Raw genomic sequence first — 26589 nt, forward strand, 5'->3', positions numbered from 1 at the left:
GGAATTATGTTAGGTTTGGCTGCAAATAACAGGGATCCAAAATAACTGAGGCTCTGAAAGCAACAAGTCAACAAACAAGAAAAGCAAACAAAAACTCAAGCACAGAGAACAGTGTGGTGGTTACCGGAGGGAATGGTGATGGGAGGCAGTAAAGGGTAAAGGGGGTCAAATATATGGTGATGGAAGATTTGACTTTGGAGGGTGGGCACACAATGCAATATACTTATCATGTATCATAGATATGTACATTTGCAACCTATCTAATCTTATTAACCAATGTCATCACAATACATTTAATTTAAAAAGTGGGCTGAAACAGGACAGGAGTTTATTATTCCTCATTTAATAACAATAATACTAGCTGATATTTGCATAATGCTTATTTTATGCCAAGCACTGTTAGCATTTTTATATATTAACTTGTTTAACCCATATTCCATCCTATGACACTGGTTGGAAATCACCACTTTAACAGATGAGGAATTGAGGCTCAGAAGGTAGAGTGATTTGCCCAAAGCCACATAGCTAGTGATTGAGGGAGTCAGGATTTGACCTACACAGTCTGGCTCCAGAGTCTGTTCTTTTAATTACATGCTATTGTGTCTGACAAAAAGCCATAGGTTGCCAGGGCTCATATGGCAGCTCTGTCCCCTGTTGTTCTCGGGGACCCAAGCTCTTTGTTACTCTGCTACATGTGGTTTCCATTCGCAGTGACATTTCCACTACAATGTTCTGGAACTGTAGAATGCCTACGGTGGAAAAGACCCTTCAAGTGATTGTGGAGCCCTGGAGCTTCCTCTGGGCACAAGAGTGAGTGGTGGGAGTGGTTTTGGCCCTGAGCCTGCCTCGTGGGTTTCACTTTTTTCTGACAAGGCTGTTTCCTTGTCAGAAGAGGGAGCATCTCCGTTGGTTCGTGTGAGCAGCTATGCTTACTAGAAAGGAAATGGCATTATTTCCTCATGCACTGCTGTGAGCCTGGACCTGGCAGTACCTGTGACCCAGAGCAGTTCTCGTACTGGAGGAAGGGAAAGTTTTCTCCAGGCATGTTTGTAGTAGTGGCAGTTGGAGGCACCTGGGGATCTGTGCCTGGGGAACAGATATGTGAATTCGGGGGGTGGGTGAGCACCCTGGGGCAGTAGGCTACAGATACGTACAGCCACACGCAAGGACCTTAGAGAAGTAATACCAAGCAAGAAGAAAAAGAAAGTTCTGAGCTGGGTGGGTCTTACAGCTTACTATCACTTAACTAAATTAATAGTACATATATGGCCACCCCTAGAAAACACTACATAGTAAGTGTTTAAGTTAGGAAAAAAGAAAGATGATATTTCTAGAAAGGTTTTTTTTCCCCTCAATGTAGTTTCTCAAATGGACCTTTATATATTATCTGAAGTCTTAGTTTCTGCAAGCTTTGTGTTTTAGAAAAACTGCTTTATTCTTTTTTGTGTGTGATAAAAGGCAGGTGTCATCAATTGTAGCTTTTTATCTAAAATAATTACATTTTCCCCTGACTATAAAAATTATGCTTATTGTAGAAATTTTGAAAAGTCTAATAAAACTTAGAGAGAATAAAAATCCTTTATCCCTACCACCTGAGGAACAAGCCCGGGTTTATATCTAAACCTTATGATATATTTCGTCTTTCCACTGTGCTTATGTAAACACACATACATACAGTAGCTGAGAGTGTACCAAGAATAATTGTGAACCTTGTTTTTTCCCTTCACACAGTGATTTACTTTCCCATGTTACAAATTCCTAATAAACTACACCTAGAACTATATTGTACCTACTGTGTGCCAGGCCCCATTGGTAGCATTTAACATGTATTAACATGTATTTACTTGTGTCTGTGCTTCGAGCTGGACTTCTAGGTTGTTTCCAGGGTCATAGCTTTTCTAATAAAACATCCCCCCTTCCCTAAAAGGGTTTTTACAGTCCTTGATGTCCATTTAAAAATGTTATTTATACAAGAGGAAAATCTGAGAGTTGTTATTACATGTTATCTCGAGGAGGTTCAGTTGTAGGTCTTGGTAATAATTCTCATAAATGAAAGGGCTGGATTCTGAATACATTTTGTCGGATGCCTGTGTCTGTCTGCAGCACCAGGGACTGCAGTAAATTTCTTGCTTTCAAAACAGGGTGTATGGGTCTTGGGAGAGAAGCTACCTTTGGTGCAGAACTCAAGGGCCTAAATGTTTCCTCGTGTGGCCTCTGACAGACATACAGGAGCCTGTGGGTTGGGGTGGCCTATCTTGTCGGGCAAGGAGAGCCTTTCTTAGTACTTTTGCTTCTCTGCAGCAGGAAGGAAACACCACATGGCCTTTTCCTTCTCTGAATGTCTTGAGGACTCCTTATGTTCTCCCCACTGGGGTCTCAGACCAGACAGATGACTTCTCACTCCTTTTACTTGGTGTGGGATTTCCATGAGAGCTAATAGATGGTCCTTTTTAAAAGAGGGCCCATGTCCTAACTGGTGTGGCTCAGTGGGTTGGGCGTCGTCCCACAAAGCGAAAGGTCGCTGGTTCAGTTCCCAGTCTGGGCACATGCTTGGGTTGTGTGTTGAGTCCCCTGTCAGGGTGTGTGTAAGAGGCGACCGATAGACGTTCCTCTCTCACATCAGTGTTTCTCTCCCCGCCTCCCCCCCTTACCCTAAGCATATTTACTCAATGGAGAATTTCTTACAGCTTCTCAAATATTTTTGTTGGCTATGCCCTTTGTGAATCTCCAAGGTGAGGATATATAATGTGGCATTTCTCAACCACGTTTGTCTGTGGAACCCCTTTTTTCTTGAGTATCCTCTAGGATTATGTTTTACACAGCCCATCCTGAGAACTACCAAATCATTGAAAATAAAATTAGTAGCTACCACAGGTTTGGGCTGCCTTCTCACACTCATCACTTCTGAGTGGGGAGGCCGTGGGTCTGTCTAGTCAGAATTGGGGGATCCCGCCTTTAAAAATGAGCTGTGGGGGCTATTTGATCCCAGTTGCTCTCACTACATATGAGTGTGCTACACAGCTCACTGAATTTCTGAAGTCAAATAATTTTTCCAGACCTTGTTCAGGGGCCTGGGTGTATAGCTCATTGAATATGAGGCCTGAAGTGTCTTTTTCTAAAATGGAATGAACAAATGCAGGGGAAGAGAAAGATATTTTGGACCCAGCAGACTTGGTGTGAGGAATGGCCTGTTCAGTGTTGTAATGAGATCATCAAGAACTCCCCTGGGTTTCACTTGCCCACCTGCCAAGGGGAGGAGGGCAGTCCCTGTCCTCGGCATCAGGTTAGCCTGGCTCTGTCCTTGCCCAAAGGGCCCCAGTGACGATACTAGACTCTGTCTTTCTCCATTGTCCAGAGAAGACCTCTGGACCTTCTTCACCTTTTCTTTTACAGAAGAGGATGTGGAGAACTTCGATGTGACCAATTTGTCTCAGGACATGCTGCGAAGCATTGAAGCCGACAGCTTTTGGTGCATGAGCAAACTGCTGGATGGCATCCAGGTGAGCAGTTTCTGCCCCTGTGGGTCATCTGGGTTCACAGGGCTTCCTGTGGGCCTTTGGGTTCCTTACTGCTCTTCTGCATCAGACATTCCCCCCCACCTCACCTGGCATGGCACCTCCCCTTATTGTCCATCCATCTTTACCTCTTTCATTGGCTTAAAGTTTTCAAAAAGCAATGGTCTAGCGTCCCCTGGAGTCTCAGACAGTGTCCATGTTGCCCTGGCTTTGACATCAGAGCATGCTCCTTCCTTCCACTGTGCACCTGGGCCATGTCATTCACCTTTGCCGAGGACAGCTTTGCTCTGTTAGGCTTCCCCACACTCAGGTGTTCTGGAGATTCCTTCGTTCCGCCAAATACTGGCACTGGCTTTGGAAAAACAGCTGGTGTTTTTAAACATGTTTCTGTGAACTTGAGGAGTGGTAGCATGACTGTTCTGAGTCCCTGTTTATTCTGGGCTCTGTTTCATTGTCAGGATAACTACACCTTTGCACAACCAGGGATCCAGAAGAAGGTCAAGGCGCTGGAAGAGCTTGTCAGCCGGATTGATGGTAGGTTCAGAGGACTGGGAGTTCTCTACCCATAGCACAGTATGATTCCAATGCAAGCAAGTGATGCTGTGGGTGCCCCCCTCAGCCCTCCTCCCAGCTGTGACCCTTTCTGATTTACTCTGTGCTGTTGGTGGCACCAGCATCCTTTCAAATCGCAACAGGAAGTTGAGGTAAGAACTCAGCTATTATTTCAAATTCTTTTTTCTGCTTAGTTTTCTGTCACCAAGTTCTATCAATTCTCCTTCAGCATCTCTCCTCAAATTCATCCTCCCTGCTCCATCTCCCTAGCCACTGCTCTGAGCCAGCCATTGCCTGCTCTAAACCTTTCCTCTTCCAACCTTCTATCACATGACAGCATCTTTCTTAAGCATTGTTCTGGTTGAGTTCCCCTTCTGTAGTCTGACCTTGTCCTTCATATGGTGATAAAACTCAGGACTCCTGGGCTTGACACAAGGTCCTCAAGTCTGGCTGATAGCCCAGTAGGACTTCCCATAGCTACTGTGACCTGTTTGGGTGACTTTTCCTGAAGCAGAATGTCTTTGAGTAACAGGAGCCTTATAGTAATTCCTTAGCTGTGGCTTAGAATCATGGAACGTTAGAATTAAAAGGCAGCTCAGAGCCAAAGAGCTTACACACATGACCCATGGACATGAACAATGAAGATTGCCTGAGGGAGTGAGGGGCGCTGGGTGGAGGGGGTGGGGGGGTACTCAGGACAACTGCAATAGCATAATCAACAAGGCATAATTAATTTTTAAAAAAAGGCAACTCAGGAAGCCTGCTATTGACTGACAAAGAAACTGAGGCCCTGGGAGAGAAGTCAGAGTTAGGTTTTATCAAGAACACATAGAACTGAACAGTGAGGTCTGTTACGTGGCAGCAGCAGCACCAGTGAAGCTGTAAAGCTTCCTCAGGACTTCACCAGTTACTACACCAACTACTAAATCTCGTTTCCTGGCTTTCCCAGGCAGGGGCTTTCTGCTTTGCTGAAGCATTGCCTTCCATCCCACACAGAATTGTGTATCTTTCTCTCTCCTTCCCCAGGTTTTTTTCCCATGAAAACCTCCCCTGATTTGTTCCTCTCACTTCAGCTTCTTTTTATGACTTAGGGTTTCAGTCTTCCATGTTCATTTGCTTATTTTCAGTTGTTTTCTCTATGTAATATGTGGCATGTTTTCTCTCTTACCACTCCGACCAGCTGTTAGCTCCAGGGCAGGGCAGGGCCCTGTCTCTGTGTCCCCCACCTGGATTCTGGCACTTGGCGCCTGCCGCCAGAGGTGGCTGCTGAGCCGGCTGACAGTTCCTGCCACCGGCCGCCCTCGCCTGGTTTTCTCTGCCCTCACACGTGCCTGGTAAAAAAGGCCTAGTGCTTAGGAAAGTGGAGCTTGAAGTGTATATACCTTTATCCTTTGAATTATAGAAGTAATACTTACTACAGAAATTTAAACAGTTCAGAAAACACAAAATAAAAAGTAAAAATTCTCCCCCTTTCTCAAATTCTACCCACCAGAAGTAACCATTGTTAATAATTACTCCTTCAAAAATTGTATTAAGTATTTACCACATGCCAGGTGCTGTTGTAAGTACTTTTATTTTCTCATTTTATCTTCTCTCAAACCTTCCAAGGTATGAGCAATTATCCCCATTTTATAGATCGGGAAACTGAGGAGGATAATGATGTAAAAAATTCTATTAAAAAGTCAAAAAATTCTATTAAGTATTATTTGAAGGACTGTCTTGTAGAACAGGGGTCAGGTTTGATTTGGGTTTTTCCAGAATGGCACACAAACACCAAGGGGTGGGAGTTAGGGGAGATGGTTTCTGTTGAATACGGCGAAATACTTTTCTGGTGAATCACTTAATACTTCGGTGGGAGAGGCTGCCCTTGAGTGCAGTCGGTGAACCTCTTTCAACTGGCAGGGTTTAAGCCCCTGCCGGCTGCCATCTGTGGGGGCTGCTGAGGAGGAAATCCTCACTGGCAGGAGGGTGGCCAAGGTGACCCTGTGTTCTTTTCCATTCTGGCTCCTTCTCTGATGAGTAATAAGATCAGGCAGCCAAGGGAACCTTATGTCTCTGGTTTGTGGCTAGAGCAGCCCTGAGAAGGAAGAGACACCAAGACCATGACTCCGTGATGCGAAAGTAGTTCTGTGTGCAGTGTTGCCGTGACACAGGGGAATCAAACATGCAGGACAGTTGGTGTTGGTTCGGCCCCTCGGTCTGGCTTCTTGGGGTTAGGGGGGAAGAAATGGAAACTGCCTTTTTGGCTCATGTGACTTTTTCAGGGCCTGATCCCCCAGGTTGTGCTCCCGGTGCCAGTGACACTTCCTGTTTCAGAGCAGGTACATAATCACTTCAGGAGGTACGAGGTTGAATACCTACAGTTTGCCTTTCGTTGGATGAACAACCTGCTCATGCGGGAGCTTCCCCTTCGCTGCACCATCCGACTGTGGGACACGTACCAGGTATGAAGAGTTCCCTGTCCTCCACTTGCAAGGCTGTCCCTAGGGTGCCCGCTCCCTGCCCTGGTGGGGAGTGTAGCTGCTTGAAGTTCCCCCACCTCCTTTCTGCTTCTTCTGTGTCTTCCTTGGCCTCAGGGGCAAGGCCTCTGCTCAGTCTTCCTAGACCTCTGTTTGCCGTGCTGTGAAAGGGCTGCTGTGCTGCATTCCCATCTTGCAAATGGATTGGACCCAAGAGGACTAAAGCCAGCTGCTGGTCAGGGCTTAGAGACCTAACTCTGTCCTTTGCTTTCCCAGTCTGAACCAGAAGGGTTCTCCCACTTCCATCTCTACGTGTGTGCAGCTTTCCTGATCAAGTGGAGAAAAGAAATCTTGGATGAGGAGGACTTCCAGGTGAGTGGACAGGAGCTCAGCCTGGACTGGGGCTGGGCAGCAGAATGGGAGCTGTCTGATTGGTGGACTGAACAGACAGAAGGTACCACAGCAGGTCCCTGGCTTGGAAGAGGGAAGGAGAAGGGGTGTTCAGAAAAGGTTGCCACTCTCAGTTGGCAGGCAGTCCTAGGAGGCCAGAGCTCTTCGGTGTGAAAGGGTCTTAGTGCCTGACAGGCTGCTGCAGACCTGCTGGGCATCCCTGAGAGACCTCTCATTCACTGACAAGCATGTTTTTCAGTGCCATATGCTAGGCACTGTTGAAGGCTTAGGATATATTTGAGAGTAAAACAGACATCTCTGTTCTCATAGAGCTTACCTACTGTTGAATAGTTGGAAAGAGATTTATAATAAGCAAAAGTATAGTAAATTAAAAAGAATGTGACAGGGTGATAAGAACATATTTCTAATGTAGAGCAGGATAAAGGGATTATTAGGAGGTAGAGAAGGGGTAGGTTGCAATTTCAAACGAAGTGATCACAGTAGGGTCACCGAGAAGGTGATATTTGAGCAAAGGCTTGGGGAAGGGGAGGGAGCCAACCACATGGTCATCTGGGGAAGAGGCCAGGCAGAGGGACCAGCCAGAGCAAAGGTGTTAAAGCAGCAGAGCTCCTGCTGTTTAGGGAAGCATGATGGGGGCCAGTGTGGCCTGGAGCAGAGTGGTTCGGGTGAGAGTTGGGAGAGGTCAGGCCAGAAAACTCACAGAGGACTTTGGGGACACTATAAGGACTTTGACCTTTTCTCTGAGTAGAAGGGGAGCTGTAACAGTGTCTTGAGCAGAGGAGGGACACTATCTGATATTTTTAAAGGATCACTCGCTTCTCTGGGGTGGGCAAGTGTGAAATCAGGAGACTACTGTAGTCCTCCAGGTGAGACAGGAGAGTGGCTTGAACCTGAATGGTGGCAGTAGAGGTGTGTCTACTGGCTAGATCTTGGATATATTTTGTAAGCCGAGCCAAGAGGAATTCCTTCTGATTTGGGTGTAAAGCATAACAGAAAGGGATGAGTCAGGGTGACTTCACAATTTATGAGAAGGCTGAAGGAGGAGCAGGTTCACAGAGGAAAATCTGGAGTCCAGTTTTGGGCTTGTTGAATTTTAACTACCATTAGACATCCAGACAGAGAGGTAGGGTAGACAGATAAATTTCAGGAGTCTGAAGTTTGAAAGAGGTCTGGACTGGACATACATGTCTAGGAGCCTTTAACTATTGCTCCTTAAAGCTAAGATAGTGGATGAGATCCCTAAGGAAGTAAGTGCAGAGGAGAGACAAGGACCAGGCAGTAGAGATAGTCGGAGCAAAGGGAGCAGGGGAGATGGCCTTCAAGTGCAGCATCCTGGAAGCCTCAAGAGGATGAATGGCAAGTGTTAGGTGGTGGAATGCCAGGCAGCTGCTCCCGGAGGCTTGGGGACAGGGAAATGGGTCTGAGGAGAGAGATTGCCAGGCTCTGTAGTCTGCAGAGAGAAAGGCCTGCAGGCTGTTCACGGTCATTATCTCTGGGGGCGTTAGTGAGCTTTTGTTTTTCTGATTTGTACATTTCTGAACTAAGGGTGGTTTTTTCCAAGTGAGTATCTTTTTTTTTTTTTTGAAAGCAGGGGGAAGAAAGCCAGAGAAGGCTGAGTGTCTTCCTAAGGTCTAATTAATAACATAGGTGTCCTCAAGAGCAGCAGCCTCTCCATGTGATCCCCGAAGAGTACCACTCCATAATTGGTGTTAGGTGGGCAGAAACCTGTTCAGCAGATAGATGGAAAGACAGGACCCGACCTGCCCAAGTGAGGGCTTTAGAAGAAAAAGGAAAGAGCAAGCCTCTGAGTAGATGCTGGCTGTGGTGCCAAGGCTGCAGGCAGCTGATAAAGAGCCACAGCTTCTGCCAACAAGCAGCATATGTGACATCCCAGGATAAATGAGCACAAGGGGCCGCAATGGCTGTGTGCTGGGGTGAGCTATCAATTTTGATAATGTGGTTGAAGTGGAGCAGGATACTGAGAGCATGGGATTTAATTTAGTTATCATGAGCCATGCTCAGAGGGCCTTGTCATATGTGATAAAAGTGCTGCCCAGATTAGCTCAGGGATGGAGAGGGGATTCCTGGAATGGCTTTTAGCGATGCACAGTGTTGACAGAGCACAGGATACTAGTCTGACTTTACAACTGTGTTAGACATAGAGCTGTTCTTTCTGGATAGCATGTTCCATTATCTGATAGATTTTAGATGTTTCTATAATAACCCACAGAATAACAATGGAGCTTTTTGTCTGCTGTTGTATATAACACTGCAGTCCTGCTTGGAGAGGAGTCTCACCTCTTTCTTTTAGACAAAATAGAAGAAGCAATGAAATCGGATAATCCTCAAAGCTCCCCCCATCCCCACAGTCCTGTAATTCTGTGAATAACACGAACAGTGGTTCGGGCTGTGTTAAGATAGACAGGAGGTGTCCTTTAGGAGACAGAAGTGTGGCACGGGGCACAAGAGCATTGTGTCAGATGGTGAGATGCAGGCCTGGGACCTTGCAGAGAAAAGGGCCTCCTGTAATCAAATCACTGCAAAGGAAGCTCTGCAAATGAATACAGGTATCCAAGAGAGCCAAAGAGGCCTAGCCTGGGGGAGAGAAGTTTTAGGGCTAAAAGCTGCAGTGACTTGAAGGAAAACCAGATGAAGTTGCTGCAGAGGCAAAAGTTAAAGTTGAGGCAGTTTCAGCAGACCAGACCTTTATCATCCTTAACCAGCAAGAAGGGGAGCCAGCTGTGAGGGGAGCTAGTGGGGAGTTCCAGGAAGCAGAGACTTTCCTCCTAAAGTTGAAGACTATGCATAACAGAGCAGTATTAAGCCACAGTCTCTGGAGCTGGTCCGCTTGGGGTCAAGTCCTAGTTTTGTTGCTTTTCTAGATGTACAAACTTAAGAAGTAAAGGGGCTCTTGATACCTCACTTTTCTTACCTGTAAAATAGGGTTAAGAGTACCTGCCTCCTAGGGCTATTGTGAAGATTATCACATTAATGCACGGGGCTTGGTTAGAATGGTGTACTGTGCATATAGCCCTCAAAACAGTGAGGGCTCCCTGCAGTACACTCCTGAGTCTGGAAGCAGTGAAGTGAAGACAGAGTTAAGGAACCCAAGTCTGAGTGCTTTTTAATTTACCTGAGTGAACAATGCTTGGCTAACCCTGGGTGAAACTGTGAAGCTGGATGAACAATTGAGGCTGGAGAGGAGGTGTCAGAGGGTACAGGGGCAAAGGGCAGTGCTCCAGTTGTGGCCAGAACCCCCAGGATGGGCACTTGCTTCCCTCTGGCCAAGCAGTTGCCTGGGAGCAGGGACCAAAACTTGACAAGAGGATCACGTTAAACAGGCTTCCTTCCTGAGACCTCTGAGCACGGGAACCTGAGGCATATCTGTACACAGGTGCTGGAGGGGCAGAATGGTCTGGTCTTCTGGGCCACGGGCTGCTGGAAATGAGAACTTCAGCAGAGCTGGGCCAACCCTCTTGTATGGTAGAGGAGGCCTTGGCACTTGTGTCCCTCATCTTGGGCTGGTGTCACAGAATAGCGATGATAATGTTAAGTTACATTTTATGAGATTGTTTTTATGGGTCAAAATGGTCAAATACTGGCTGTTTCATAAGGTCCAGTCTAATAAATAATCAGCATTTTTAATGTACCAGGAACTATTCTAAATGCTTACCTGTGTTAATTCATTTAATCCTTGAACAGTCCCACAAGGTAGACCATAATTACTACTCTCATTTGATATACGGGGAAATTGAGTCACAGTAGGATTAAGTAATGAGGCCAAGGTCACCCAGGGAATAAGGGGTAGAGACGCAACTCCATGCTTACATGGTAGCTGCTCATAGGCAGGCAGGGATCTGCACTGTGCTCCTCCTCACTCTCTCCCTGTTTCTCCCTCCATCCCTCTCCCCCACCTTCCCTTCCCAAGATTTCACCTACCCCCTCACCACTCCTACCTTCTTACTGGCTATTGCTAGTAGGATTTCTTCTCATAAAGTAAATGTTTAACAAAACTTGGTGGTTTTGAAACAGAAAAAGAAGTCCTCCAAGGTCCTCCTTTTGATCTTCCACTATTCTGGTCCCTGGATTTTTCTCCTTCTGTTGCCAGGAGGACCTGTGACATCCTGATGCCCTTTCCTGCTTTCCTACCCAGGGTGCTCAAAAGCACCCTGTACGTGTCTCTGTGGGAAGGAGGGGCTCTGAGAATCACTGGAGCTGACTGGGCACTAGTGCAAGTTGCTGGAGCAGACAGCAGCTCTGGGCCTCTGCCTGTGAAGTCCTCAACCCCAGCCCCAGCCCTGAGAGAGCTGAGGGCTTTAGGGCCACCTGCTCACTAAAGACCGAGTATTAGGCTCAGGAAGGGCTGGGGGAGGAGGGATTCCACTCAAACCAGGTTTTTGAAAGGGTTTGTGTATGTTTCTCTCTCTCTCTTAACTTTCTATTTTGAAATAATTTTACAATTACAAAAATGTTGCAAAAATAGTACAGAATTCTGCCCTGACTGGTGTGGCTCAGTGGATTGAGTGTCAGCCTCCAAACCAGAGGGTCACTGGTTCAATTCCCGGTCAGGGCACATGCCTGGGTTGAGGGCCAGGTCCCCGGCTGGGGGTGTGTGAGAGACAACCAGTCGATGTATCTCTCACACATCGGTGTTTCTCTCCATTTCCTTCTCCCTCCCTTCCTGTCTCTCTAAAAATAAATAAATCTTAAAAAAAAAAGAAGTAGTACAGAGTCCCCATACACCCCACCCTTATCAACTGAATATCATGTCTTACATACAGTGCCTCAGTGAGCCAGCAGGTGTGCGTTGATGACATGCTGTTAATCTGCAGGGCTTATTTGGATCTCAGCAGTTTCTGTGTTAGTGTTTTTTTCCTAGACCAGGTTCCTGATCTGGGATAGTTCCTCAGGCTGTCCTTGCCTTTCATGACAAAGAAAATTCTCAAAAAAAAAATTCTGAAGATTACTGATTAATTATTTATTATTTTGTAGAATGTCTCTTTTTTTAACAACTGATAGTCAATTTATTAAAAAGAATGATTTAGGCATCTCTAATGGTGACTTCAACCTCAACTCCTGGCTCAATACTGATGGAAGTAATCTGCTTAACAATCTCAGAGGGGCTGTGCAAGTCAATGAGTCGCTTGTGGATCCTCATCTGAAATTGATCCCAAGTCTTAGAACCCTCCCTGCAGGGGGTTTTTCTTGTAGTGATTCTCAGTGTCTTGGTAGGCATTCAAACTGGTCCTTTCACTTTGAGATTCTTTTCCTTTGTGCCTCTGATCAAATCAGCACACACCTTCTCCAAAGACTTTACGTTCTGGCTGGTTAGAGTAATTCTAATTCGGTGAATCACCACCTCTGGTTCCACAGGTGTCTTTCCGGTATCTTTAAAAGCCATGGTTGCAGCGCGGCTTCCTGACCGACTTGTTCCTCAGCAAGAGCGAACAGTGGTGAGCCAGGAACAGGAGTGGGCTGAACGGCACCGAGGTGCAGATGCAACTGTGACTTCCCAAAAAAAAAAAGCTGTAGAATGTCTCTTAATTTAGGGTTGTTTGGCATATAGCTGTCTGGTGTGAATGAATCAAAATTATACCCTTTTTTTGGTCATATTGGTAAAATATATTTTTCGGTGTGTCTTAGTATTGTAGTAATTAGTTTATATATGCCATGAGATGAAAAAGGTTGAAAATCACTGATTTAGTTGGGTTGACTGGGCTTCCTCACGGAAAAGTTAACTATTTTCCTCTTGGTAATTAGTAAGTATCTTCTGGCTAGACACTTTGAGACTATGTAGTTACCGGGTATCCCATCATTCTTTTACTGGTAATTTAACTTGTGCTAATGGTTCTTGCCTATACCAGTCATTACTGTGATGTTTGCCTAACAGTGATTTTCTGTTTTCATCATTCCTTCCACATTTATTAATTGGCAGTCTACTCTAAGGAAGAGCTGTTCCTTATCTCCCACTTATTTATTCAAGTATTTATATCGATATAGGATTCATGGGCATTTATTTTACTTTATGGGTTTCCCAACACTGTCATTATTTATTCTGCTCTTCAGGTTGTCCAGCTTTGGGCCTTGGGTGCTCCTTCAGGTTGGTTCTGAGTCTTTTTGACACCATTAATACTTACAGGCTTCCTTCCTTGCTGGCACCACAGGGTGTTCCAGGTTTATCTAGTGATTTTCTTTGTTCCAGCCTTGGAATCAGCTGCTTCTTCAAGGAACCCTGGTTAAGCCAGTATTTTGCCACTAAGAAATATTTAGAGATGTCATGATTACTTTGGAAATAAGATAGTAGGAAAGCATATATGTAAAGGTCAAGAACACTAACCGATGGTGCAGGTCAGGTCAGTGGTTGGGGGGAGTGTTGACTGGGGAGGAACATGAGTCGTCTAGGGCACAGGGGGTGTTTCTCATCGATGGGGTGGTGCTGTATTAACATTTGTGTAGTTACTGTATGTTATTTGCATTTAAAGGGTTTTTTGTTCTCTTTTGAAGCTGGCAGTAGAGTGCGTGATAGAAGGGCACTGGTCCAGTTTGTCCTGAGGCCACCATTGAAAGGTTGCAAGGGATGTGAATGGGGAAGGAAAATGCAACAACAGTAAAACCCACCTACCAAATAGACTGCGGACCCTGTAAAAATTACCCAAGTCAAAATGGATAAAAGCTTCCTCTTTCACAGGGAAAGGCTGAAGAGTACATGATTGCATTGAATACTTGAATTTTGGTAGTGAGGATCTTGATATTATCAGCAAGTTAGGGGTCTGAAGGGCGAAGTGTGACCATTAGGATTCAGGGCTGATAGTCACAGAGCTAATCGGCTGTGGGGGTGGTGGCTGTGCAGGAGGTTGTGCCGCTCTGAGTGTGTTAGGGATGGGAGCAGTAATGGTGGGCAGCCTTCCTGGCTAAAGGGGAGCTTTAGTGGTGGTCAGATAGAGTGATGTTGACCTTGGAATGAACACCTTAATTCACAGTCAGCAGGGCCTCCGTGTGCAGTTGCGCACTGCTGAGAGAGGACATGGGGCTCCTCTCCCCAAGCCGAGAGCCTGAAGAAGGCTGTCAAGGCTGTTGTGGGTCCTAAAAGGAGAAGGCAAGCAAAGGGGACCCTCCAGGGAACCAGGCTGAGCCTGTGAGTTTGGAGAGGCCAGCCAGCCCCACTCAGATGTAAGACTGCACCAAAAGCAAGACCTCAGTGCTTGCCCCAGACACACACTTTTTTTAGGTGCTTTCTGATGGTGAGCTAGAGGAAAGGACATCGCAGCTGTGGCCAGCCTGACAGAGGACTGCCCTGTACCGCTGAAGGGGCAAGAGGTTGAGGTGTTGGGGAGGAAAGAGGCAGAAAGAAGGCAGTGTGGCTGGAGTGTCAGAAGAGGTGAGGGGCGAATGCTGGCTGCTCTGGACTGATCTGGAGAAGACCATGGGAAGGAAATTGAGCTTGATTCTAAAACAGAGAAACTTTTACCCCCTCCGTTTGTCACATCAACAGCCCTAGCCCTAGAGCCTGGCCCTGTGATGTCTGGGCCCGACCTGCACTGCCAGCTTTTTGGAAATGGAAAGAGGAGGGATGCCTTGGTCCCACCCCAGAATCCAGCTGAGTCTCAGGGGTGTACACTCCAGTGTTCAATAACAAAATCACAGCAGTCAGAGTGGACTTGCAGCTTCTGCCTTCTGGCCAAGGCTAAGCCTGGAATGTTAAATGAGAGTGGGGAATCCACAGAATTAGGTCACTGGAAAACATGTCTTTATTCCTAACACCCAGAGCACACCATTGAAGCAGGTGTGGAAGTCAGATTTTGGGGGAGACTTCCCCATGTCAAATCCAGGACAGGAAAGGTGAGTGAGTTCTGTGAATGAGTATGGCAGACCCTCTGGTCAGTGCAACACCACAGAATACAATCAAACAAAAGGAGTGGCTGGGAGGGAGAAGGGAAATACCTCCAAAAGTCAAGAACCCAGTGCACATTTAGAGCACAAGCTATGTCAAATTGTGGGCACTTAGGAAAACTGCCCGTGAAATTTATACCAGGGGTTCTGCTATAGTGGGTGGTGGTGGGGTGGGGGTAGCCTCCTGGAGAATGCTTACCTGCTCATCTTTGAGCACTGGGGGAGTGGCTGTGACCATGGGTGAAGAGGACCAGCCAATCCCTGGCAGCATCGGCACATGCACAAGATCTTTGATCTGATTTGCTCCATCAATGACCCAGAGCATCCACTGACACCAAAAGAACTGAATGTAGTAGAGCAAGGCCCGGTTCTGGCGCGCAAGCTGAGATCACAGTGGCCAAAGCCTTCACACCCACTGTGCTCACTGCAGCGTGGCCACCCTTATTGGCCTGTCTATCAAGATCATCAAGGCCCATCAAGGTCAAGCTTCTGCAAAAGCTTCCCCAGTATTAAATGCAGTATTAGATGGACATTATCCAGGGACCATTATCTCTGAGCATGCAGTGAACAAGAAGGGGCAGGTGGCAGCTGCCCTCGAGAATGGCCATCTGCTGGATGTTGCAGATGTGCCTGTTGGACCTCTCTGGAGCTGGCTCCAGTCCCGAGCCCCACCTAGGACTCATCACCTTGTTTTCTTGAATCACTGATGATGAGAAACTAACATTTTGCATTTTATAATAAATCCCTAATTTATAGTTAAGAAAAAGATTTGTACAGAATAAAGAAACCCCCAGATACCCTGGTAACTATTTGACTGTAACAATGTATCCAGGAAAAGTGTGTGCCCAAATCAGAACAGGGACCTGAGCCAATGCCTGGTCACCCTACAGTCTAAAAAGTCACCTTGGGACAGCATCTGTGAGGGCCAGAAGAGCAGGGGACCCCACCAAGATGCCAGGGTAGGTGCCGACAAGGCCTCAGGTGCTTCAGGTGATTTCGAGGGGACTACAGGGACCAATAATCAAAATTCCTTTAACTACGTAGAACGGGAACTGGCAAGTCATTGGGACCAGCTGATGATCCTAAACCAAAGTAGCAGCGAGTCTCAGAATCCTTTGCTTTCATCTTCCTGAAGAAGACCTTGGAGAGATTCCCACTCTGAAAGTGTCTTTTGTAGGAGACAGAGTTATGAAATAAAACAGTGCTAAGCTGTGAGATATTCCAGGCATAAATAACAAACTAAATGTAAATACAACCCTTGAACTGGATGGCATCCACCCACCACTTCTGCAGAAACTCAAGGGTGGGGTCATGGAATGTTGCCTAAATGCAGGTCCCATCTTCACAGATACCCAGTAAACTGCCAGTTTGAATCCTGCCCAGAAGGGTTCAGAGAGAGCCCTGGGAACCGAAGATCTTCTGCAGAAAGCAGGCTGGTGTGAGAAAGGACAAGATTCCTCGACATGTAAACAAAACAAGCCATCGAGGGGTCTCAACATGCCTTTCTCTGAGGGGGAACTCGCCAAATGTACTAGGTACTTTGACGTTAGAGAAACCATACAGAAGTTTGGCTTTCAAAAAGTTTACATGGAGGACACATTTTTGAAAATTGAATCAGAGGAATTGTTTTGCTACCTCACTGATTCTCAAAACAGGAAGGATTTGTTTTAAAGTAGATATTTGACTAAGAAGGTATTTTTACATGCCTGAATACACTTTACATTTACTTGTAAAGAATGTTCTAGTATTGCTAAGTGATTCTACACGCAGTATCCTATTTCGTAATATATATTTGATGTGGCTGTAATCAAGTTCTTCTGCTGTCACTTAGTATACCTCCTGTCTTTGGTTGTGCTTGGCTCCTATCACTGAGTAAAATTAACCAATTCTTCCAGATTTCCTTCAAACAGCCACTCCTATGACTTCTTGTTCCTTCTACATTATGCCCCAGGTTTCTTCTCACTCCAAGGCAGGCAGTGTGAAGAATAGTGGTTGTGTGAGTACAAGTTCTCACTCATAGATTGCCTGGGTTCAGATCTCAGCCCAGAACTACTTAGTGACCATGGGCAAGTTCCTTAACCTCTGTGCCTCAACTTCTTTATCTGTAAAACAGACCTAATATGTATCTCATAGTTGGTATGACAATGAAATGTGTTAATCCAGAGTACATGTGAAGCATCTAGGGCTCTGTCTGGTATGCAGTAGGTGCTTAATAAATGATACTACCATTATAATGGTTATTATCCTTGATCTCTCCCTCTTCATCAATTATTCTATCTATTGGACATTCTCTAACAGATTTTCCCTGTATCTTTTCCTTACCAAAGCCTCTTTGCCTATTACCTACTATCACTGCTTCTCCCTTTGCTCCTTATCTAATTGTCTTCTCCCCACCCCACCCCTCCATACATGCACAGCTCAAATTCTTCCTCTACCATTCTTCTCTTCCTTTGTGATCTGTGGATTCTCAGCAGGTACTTCTGCCAGGCCCGGTTCTACTATTTCAGCCATTTCCATCTTTTGTTCTCTGACAGCCATCACCTCTTTGCATTGATTTGGAACCCTCTCTTTTGCTTGCCCCACAAGCTGTCTTCCCACAACTGCTGTGTCTCATCTGACTGCATGTCCTGCTAGTGCTCCCAGGAGCTGTCTTTGGAACAGCTGTTCATTCTCTGCCCAGGCAGTGTCTCTTCTCTACCTCTAGATAAAAGCACCTGATTTGTGCCTAACACCTTCTCTAAGCTATGAATATTTGGTTTCTACCTCTTTATCTCTTTCTCAGATTTATCAGTGTATTGGTCAGGTTTTCCATTGTTACAGCACTACGATGGGGGGTGCATTCCTAGCCATAGCCACCAGGTGGCGGAGTGGTTCCTCGCTCCTAAACCTCACTGCCCTAGGGGAAGGTGGGGAGGATAACTTGGCCGAAGGTAGAATTATTTCCAGGCTTCTGGGAAATTTCTAGCAAGGCTAGAAGAATTAGAAATTACAGGTAGATCCTATCCTAGCAAAGAATATTCTCTTCTAGAAAGATTACCCCTTTCTTGCTATTTAAAAAAAAATCAATTGTATGTGTATGTACCATTATAGGAAAATTAGAAAATACCATTATGTAGAAAGAAAATTAGGCACCTGAAATCTTACCATACAAAGGTGAGATATTTCCTCCCAGACACTTCAATATGCAATTTTATATGAATAAACACATGTTGTATGTAACTGTTAATGGAAGCATTTTGTATGCTTCATTTTGTAATCTCTATCACTTTACAAAATACAGTGGTTGTTCTATAATGTCATAAAGCATAGGCATACACCATTTCCCCCACTTTTGTATTTTATACATACTTCATGAGTACATGCTTGTGCAAAAATTTTTTTAAACATTAAAATAACAACTTGGCTGCAGGATATCTCGTAGGACATCTGTGGGTTTCCTTTCTTGAGATCTTAAGTGTGCTTTTATTCCATCAAGAGCTTTTTAGTACTTGTAGTGGTAACCCCAAACCCGGTTGCCTGATGGGATCATTGGAGATGTTTGTGAAAGGTGAGGGTTGCCAGATCCCATCTCAAGTCTTTAGAATCCAAAACTCCAGGAATGAGGCTTGGACCCATGCATTTCTAAGAGTTCCTGTGTTTGATTAACTTCCTGCAGCCTGGTTTGAACCAGGGGCTGTGATGGCAAGTGGGATGATCAGTTGAAGGCTTAAGGGTCTCATTGAGTCTCCAGGGCCCTGAAATCTTCTTACTTATGTTCTGGATGAGTCTAAACAGACACCATGCCTTTAGCTCCCCTTCTCTGGAAGGCAAGGGCTGGTTCTGGGTTAATGAGGTATGTCCTCAAGAAATAGGATAGCAACTTGACCTTATCCAGTGAGTTTATTGAAAGTGGAAATGAGATTGTATGCCAACAAAAAGCAATTTAAACAAAAAAGAAAAGTTTTCCAATGAATGTTTAAGTTAAAAATTAACATTATTAGTGTTAGTGTGGACACTTGAGTGTTCTAGACTCTGAAGGGAAGTATAAGAGTTCTTGTTATCTGTGGTGTGGATCAAGAGAAGAGCAAGTTACTAAAAGAGCACGGGACTTTAACCTAGTGTCCATATTTAGAAGTCAGGAGAACCCTGGGTGTGGATGGAAAAAACAATTATAGTTTTATTTTCAGTGACTCCTAATTCAAAATTAGCATCTTCTACAATAATGAGTGTAGGCAACACAGCACAGCAGTGGCAGCAGTGCCTGTCTTTGTCAGCAACGTAAGGTGTTCATTACTGCTTTGACGTTGTGGTAGTTATTTAGTCTGCCATTAGAGCTTGTTATACAATATATTAATGAGTACATACATTATAATATCACATTTGTTTAAGAAATATTTTTATAACTATACATCAACTTAATTGTTCTCTTTTGCAATTCTGTGTATTTTATTTTATGTATTTAAAATCATTATTTTGAGATAGCCAGATTCTGAGGTACAGAAAAGGTGAAGACCTCTATAATAGAGTCTGCCAAAGTTAGAATAAAAGTTGATGCCCTGAGGAGGGTGCTAGCAAAAAAAGATGATAACTTTTCCAGTTTGGGTGGTGGGGGGTGGGCATTTGGGGGAAGGCACAGGAAGCAGAAGAGGAGTCAAAGGAGCCAGAGGTCAGGGAGTCCCTGGGGGAGGGTATTCAAGGACAACATCTTTTTTAAATGATGGGGAAAGATGGGTAGATAGAAAAGCACACAGACTAATTGTTTTTTTCTTTTTAATAGATTTTATTGATTATGCTATTACAGTTGTCCCATTTTCTCCTCTTCATTCCCCTCCACCCTGCACACTCCTTCCCACCCACATTCCCCCACTTTAGTTCATGTCCATGGGTCATACATATAAGTTCTTTGGCTTCTACATTTTCCATACTATTCTTAACATCCCCCTGTCTATTTTCTGTCTACCATCTATGCTACTTATTCTCTGTACCTTTTCCCCTTCTCTCCTCCTCCCACTCCCCTGTTGATAACTCCCCATGTGATCTCCATTTCTGTGGTCCTGTTCCTGTTCTAGTTGTTTGCTTAGTTTGATTTTGTTTTTGTTTTTATAGGTTCAGTTGTTAATAGTTGTGAGTTTGCTGTCATTTTACTGTACATGTTCTTTATCTTCTTTTTCTTAGATAAGTCCCTTTAACATTTCATAAAATAAGGGCTTGGTGAGGATGAACTCCTTTAACTTGACCTTATCTGAGAAGGATTTTATCTGTCCTTCCATTCTAAATGCAAGCTTTGCTGGATAGAGCAATCTTGGATGTAGGTCCTTGACTTTCATGACTTGGAATACTTCTTTCCAGCCCCTTATTGCCTGTAAGATCTCTTTTGAGAAATCAGCTGACAGTCTGATGGGCACTCCTTTGTAGGTTACGGTCTCCTTATCTCTTGCTGCTTCTAGGATTCTCTCCTTCATTTTTACCTTGGCTAATGTAATTATGATGTGCCTTGTTGTGTTCCTCCTTGGGTCTAACTTCTTTGGGACTCTCTGAGCTTCCTGGACTTCCTGGAAGTCCATTTCCTTTGCCAGATTGGGGAAGTTCTCCTTTATTATTTGTTCCAATAACTTTCCCACTTGTTGCTCTTCCTCTTCTACTTCTGGTACCCCTATAATTTTGATGTTGGAATGTTTAAAGATGTCCTGGAGGTTCCTAGGCCTGTCCTCATTTTTTAAAAATTCTTGTTTCTTCATTCTTTTCTGATTGGATGTTTTTTTCTTCCTTCTGGTCCACACCGTTGATTTGAGTCCCAGTTCCTTCCCATCACTATTGGTTCTCTGTACATTTTTCTTTATTTCACTTAGTGTAGCCTCCATTTTTTCATCTAGTTTATGACCAAATTCAATCAATTCTGTGAGCATCCTGATTACCAGTGTTTTGAACTGTGCACCTGATAGGTTGGCTACCTCTTCATCTCTTAGTTGTATTTTTTCTGGAGCTTTGATCTGTTCTTTCATTTGGGCCATTTGTTTTGTCTTGATGCTCCTGTTATGTAGTGAGGGGGAGAGCCTTAGGTGTTCGCCAGAGCGGGGCAACCCAGTTGCTGGGTTGTGATGCTCTCTGTGGGGCGGGGGTCAGAGAGGGAATGATAGTGCTTTCACCGCTCTCTGCCAGATTCTAGTCCCTTCCCCTGCTTCCCACAAGCAAATTGGGCCTTTCTGGTGCTGATTCCCCTGTGGGTGGGTTTATGTACATTCTAGGACCCTGTGGGTCTCTCCAAGGAACTCTCCTGTGAGGCTGGGAGTTTCTCCTGCTGCTTCCTCAACCCCCACAGGTGTTTTCAATTGGTGTTTTGAGACTTTATTTCCCTGAGCTTGGGATCCTGGGTTGTGCTGTCTGTCTCACTCCCCAGTTTTGCCTGGTTTATCTGCACGCAAATGTGGGACCGCCCAGTCCACCAGCCGCCTTGTGTGTGGCACCCATCCACAATCTGCTGCCTTGCTGGGTCCACTTTGCTGCAGGCCCTCTCTGCCCCACTGCCCGACTCTGCCCCTCCTACTGGTCTGGATGAATGTGTCTTCTTTAACTCCTTGGTTGTTGGACTTCCACACAGTTCAGTTTTCTGTCAGTTCTGGTTGTTTTTTCTTTTTAAATTGTTGTTGTCCTTCTTTTGGTTGTGTGAGGAGGCACAGTGTGTCTACCTACGCTTCCATCTAGGCCAGAAGTCGAATTGCTTTTCATTATATTCTTCCAGTGGGTTCACCACCATTTTGACTGAAGGCTCTTCGTTCTAATCTCAGGCTTGGAGATCTCAGGGACAGGAGTTACAATTAACAAAATTTGTTTAATGAGAATATTCAGTGCTGGTGGAGATCTAGGGTACAGGTGGCAAACACAAGGCCCACAGGCTGAATCTGACCCTCCACCTTGTTTTATCCAGCCTGGCACCTTGTTTCTACCAGGTGGCAGCCCGAGCTCTCACTTAACTGTTAAGGAGTAGTTACATTTATACAGTCCTAAAATTACATTCAGCCCTTTGGAGGCAACTGTGAAGCAGATGTGGCTGGGTGAAAATTAATTTGGTACCCCTAATCTAGGGAAATAAGCTTTTTCAAAAATATTTATTTAATTTATGTATTTTTAGAGAGAGGATGGGAGGGAGATATGGAGAGAAACACCGATCATTTGCCTCTCGCACACCCCCCAACCAGGGATGTGGCCCACAACCTAGGCATGTGCCCTGACTGGAAATCAGACTGGTGACCTTTCGATTTCTGAGAGGATGTTCAACCAACTGAGTCATGCCAGTCAGGGTAGAAAATGAGCATTTTTCTGGAATGCATTTTCTGGATGAGCATTAAGTCCTTTAAAATGTTCATGCCCTTTGACACAGTTATTTCATTTCTAGGCATTTAGCTAAAGGAAATCATATAAATATGACTTTATGCACCAGGCTGTTCATTGTAATTTTATTATAGTGAAAAGCCAGAAATAATCAAGTGCTTAAAACAGGAGGATGTAGAATAAATTATAGTACATCTGCATCATGAAAAATTGTTTGACCATTGAGAATTGTTTACAAGGAGTTTGATTTATTTTTAAAGATATTCTTTATTTATTGTTAAACGGGGAAAAGGGTAGGAGAAAGAGAGGGAGAGAAACACCAGTGTGTGGTTGCCTCTTGTGCACCCCCTGCTGGAGACCTGGCCTGCAACCAGGCATGTGCCCTGACTGAGAATCGAAACCAGACACCCTTTGGTTCACAGGCCCACGCTCAATCCACTAAGCCACACCAGCCAGGGCTACAAGGAGTTTTTAATATTAGATTAAATGCTTATGATAAATGCTAAATAGATTAAAAATTATATAGAGAAAATGTTTTAACTGTAAAAGGTGATAGAAAAAGGACTAGAAGAAAATATATCAAAACATTAAAAGCAAGCTTACTCTTGATTATGAAGTTATAAGTATTTTTATTTTCTGCTTCCTTTACTTGTTATTAAAACTTCCATAGAATGGGTATTACTCAGGGGAAAAAGTGTTCGGTCACAAGTAATATATAGACACTTTATTGTAAAAGTTGAAAACAAAGGACTTGAAAGATACAGAAGTGTAATGAGAAAGTGAAAGTCTCCTATCCTGAAAAGTAACCATTGTTAACAGTATACCACCTAGCCTTCTAAAGTTTTTATTTACATATGTGCATATGTAAATTGCAAATATATTGTGTTTTCCCATTTACCTAGGTGATATCATATTATGCATATTTTCCTGCAACTTACTATTGTTTTCTCCTAAAAATGTCTTAGATATCTTTCCACCTTGGCATATGGAGTCCTAATTCATTTGTTAGAGGTGCTGCCTTGTGTTTCATGGTATAGATAACCGTGGTTCATCTAACTATTCCCATACTGACGGAGACTCTAGTGTCACTTCCCACCGTTTGAAGTAGTGATGCAGTGAGACTTTGGTACAGGAGTGGGAGTATTTCCTGGGGAAAGGGACACAGATGTAGTCCAGGACCCAACTCCACGTGTGTTTCTGATTTTGGTAGCCATAGCCTGTGTTGGTTAAGACCATATGAATATGTGTCCTGTAGCCAAGACAACATATTAAGGTTTCAGAGTTATATGTAACCAAATCTCTCAGTCTGTTTATGGCTCTGGGGTTTATGTCTTGCTACTATTACTTTTTTTTATTATTTTTATTGTTATTCTATTACAGTTGTCCCAATTTTTCCCCCTTTGCCCTCTCCCACCCAGCCCACCCTACTCTCCCACAGTCAGTTCCCACACTGTTGTTCATGTCCATGGGTCATTCATACATGTTCTTTGAGTAGTCCCTTCCCCTTCTTTCCACCATGATCCACCTCCCCCTTCCCCTCTGGTCACTGTCAGTCTGTTCCATGTTTCCACTCCTGTGGTTCTATTTCGTTCATTAGTTTATTTTATTTATTAGGCTCCACTTATAGGTGACATCGTATGGCATTTGTCTCTTACCAGCTGGCTTATTTCACTTAGCATAATGCTCTCCAGTTCCATCCATGCTGTCACAAAAGGTGGGAGTTCCTTCTTTCTTTCTGCTACTTAATATTCCATTGTGTAAAATGTACACAGTTTTTTGATCCACTCATTTACTGATGGGCATTTAGGCTATTTCCAGCACTTGGCTATTGTAAATTGTGCTGCTAAGAACATAGGGGTGCATATGTTCTTTTGAATTGGTGTTTCACAGTGTATATTCCCAGCAATGGAAACACTGGATCAAGAGGCAGTTCCATTTTTTATTTTTTGAGGAAATTCCATACTGTTTTCCATAGTGGCTGCACCAGTCTGCATTCCTACCAACAGTGCACTAGGGTTCCCTTTTCTCCACATCCTTGCCAGCACTTGTTGTTTGTTGATTTATTAATGATGGCCATTCTGACTGGTGTGAGGTAAGAACTCATTTTGGTTTTAATTTGCATCTCTCTGATGGCTAGTGATGCTGAGCATTCTTTCATGTTTCTGGGCCCTCTGTGTGTCCTCCTTGGAGAAGTGTCTGTTCAGGTCCTTTGCCCACTTTTTAATTGGATTATTTGTTCCTGGTGTTGAGTCATATGAGTTCTTTATGTATTTTGGACATCAAACCCTTGTCTGAGGTATCATTGGCAAATATGTTTTCCCATACAGTTGGTTCCCTTTTCATTTTGATGATGGTTTCTTTAGCTGTGCAGAAGCTTTTTAATTTGATGTACTCCCATTTGTTTATTTTTTTTTCCTTTATTTCCCTTGCCTTTGGAGATATATCGGCAAAAAATTGCTATATAGGATATCTGAAATTTTTCTGCCTATGTTTTCCTCTAGGACTTTAACAGTGGTATAACTTATATTAGGTCTTTTATCCATTTTGAGTTTATTTTGGTGTACGGTGTAAGTTGGTGCTCTAGTTTTATTTTTTTGCATGTACCATTCCAGTTCTTCCGATACCATTTGTTGAAGAGGCTATTTTTACCCCATTGTATGCTCATGCTCCCTTTGTCAAATATTGACTATAGAGACTTGGGTTTATTTCTGGGCTCTCTTTTCTATTCCATTGATCTATGTGTCTGTTCTTATGCCAGTACCAGACTGTTTTGATTACTGTGGACTTGTAATATAGTTTGATATCAGGTATGGTGATCCCTGCTACTTTGTTCTTTCTCAAGATTGCTGAGGCTATTTGGGATCTTTTTTTGGTTCCATATATATTTTTGAAATATTTGTTCTAGATCTGTGAAATATGCCATTTACCAATGGAATATTTTAATAGGAATTGTATTGAATCTATAGATTGCTTTGGGTAGATCACATTGATATGATCATATGGTTTTTGTCCTTCATTTTGTTTATGTGATATATTACATTTATTGATTTGCCAATATTGTACCATCCTTGCATCCCTGGGATGAATCCCACTTGATAATGGTGTATGATCTTTTTAATGTATTGCTGGTTTGCCAATATTTTGTTGAGGATTTTAGCATCTATATACATCAGAGATATTGGTCTGTGTTTTTCTTTCTTTGTTGTGTCTTTACCTGGTTTTGGAATTAGGATGATACAGCCTCATAAAAAGAGTTTGGGAGTCTTCCCTTTTCGTGAACTTTTTAAAAAATTGTATTTATTTTTAGAGAGGGGAAGGGAGGGACAAAGAGAGGGAGAGAAACATCAGTGTGCGGTTGCCTCTTGAGCACTCCCCACTGGGGACCTGGCCCACAACCCAGGCATGTGCCCTGACTGGGAATCGAGCCAGTATCCATTTAATTTACAGGCATTCAACCACTGAGCTACACCAGCCAGGGCTCTTCTTGGATTTTTTGGAGTAGTTTGAGAAAGATAGGAATTACCATATTTTTCAGACCATAAGATGCACCCAGGTTTTAGAAGAGAAAAATGGGGGAAAAAATTTTTGAAACAAAAAATGTGATAAAATATTTAATAACATAAATAATATATTTCACCAGTGTAAATGTAAGTAGAACTCAATAGCAGCATTAACAACCATTATTCCTCCCAAATTTGTTGGGGGAGGGAAATGTGCATCTTATAGTCTGAAAACTGTGGTAGTTCTTCCTTAGTGTTTGGTAAAATTCACCTGTGAAGCCTTCTGGTCCAGGGCTTTTGTGTGTCTGGAGTTTTTTATTACTGCTTCCATCTCACTATTACTGTTCTATTCAGGCTTTCTGCTGCTTCTTTATTCAGTTTCAGAAAATTGTATGTTTTTAGAATTTGTCCATTTCGCCCAGGTTGTCCAATTTATTGGCTTAGAGTTTTTCATAGTAATTTCTTACAATCCTTTGTATTTCTGTGGTATTGGTTGTAACTTCTTCTTTTCTGATTTTATTTATTTAGGTTCTCTCTCTTTTTTTCCTTGATGACTCTGGTTAAAAGGTTTGTCAATTTTGTTTATTTTTTCAAAGAAGCAGCTCCTGGATTTATTGATCCTTTGAATTGTTCTTTTAGTCTCTGTGTCGATTAATTCTACTCTGACCTTGATTATTTCCTTCTTTCTACTCAATCTGGGCTTTGTTTGTTGGGCTCTAGTTTTTGTAGATGTAGGGTTAGGTTGTTTATTTGAGGTTTTTCTATCTTCTTTAGGTAGGCCTGTATCACTGTGAGCTTCCCTCTAGGACTGTTTTCACTGTGTCCCATAGGTTTGGGTTGCTGTGAGTTCATTTTCATTTGTTTCCCAATACTTTTTGATGTTTTCCTTGATCTCATTGTTAACCCATTCATTACTTAATAATATGTAGTTTAGTCTCAATGCATATGAGGGTT

General features: G+C 43.7%; 1 protein-coding gene and 1 pseudogene across 3 annotated transcripts in view; both read left to right on the forward strand.

Moving 5' to 3' along the window:
- The window catches only part of TBC1D22B (TBC1 domain family member 22B), an 85374-nt gene that overhangs the window by 53629 nt on the left and 5156 nt on the right, over positions 1 to 26589 (forward strand). For all 3 annotated transcript variants that reach the window (XM_045843768.1, XM_045843767.1, XM_045843769.1), the window contains 4 exons: positions 3394 to 3500; positions 3974 to 4049; positions 6384 to 6511; positions 6803 to 6898. In XM_045843768.1, coding sequence (XP_045699724.1) covers positions 3394 to 3500; positions 3974 to 4049; positions 6384 to 6511; positions 6803 to 6898 — 407 coding nt within the window. The remainder of the gene's footprint in view (positions 1 to 3393; positions 3501 to 3973; positions 4050 to 6383; positions 6512 to 6802; positions 6899 to 26589) is intronic.
- Positions 12337 to 15534, forward strand: LOC123821389 (annotated as a pseudogene).

This window comes from Phyllostomus hastatus, unplaced genomic scaffold, assembly GCF_019186645.2.
Source record: "Phyllostomus hastatus isolate PE091 unplaced genomic scaffold, TTU_PhHast_1.1 phas_contig_40, whole genome shotgun sequence".
Taxonomy (NCBI): domain Eukaryota; kingdom Metazoa; phylum Chordata; class Mammalia; order Chiroptera; family Phyllostomidae; genus Phyllostomus; species Phyllostomus hastatus.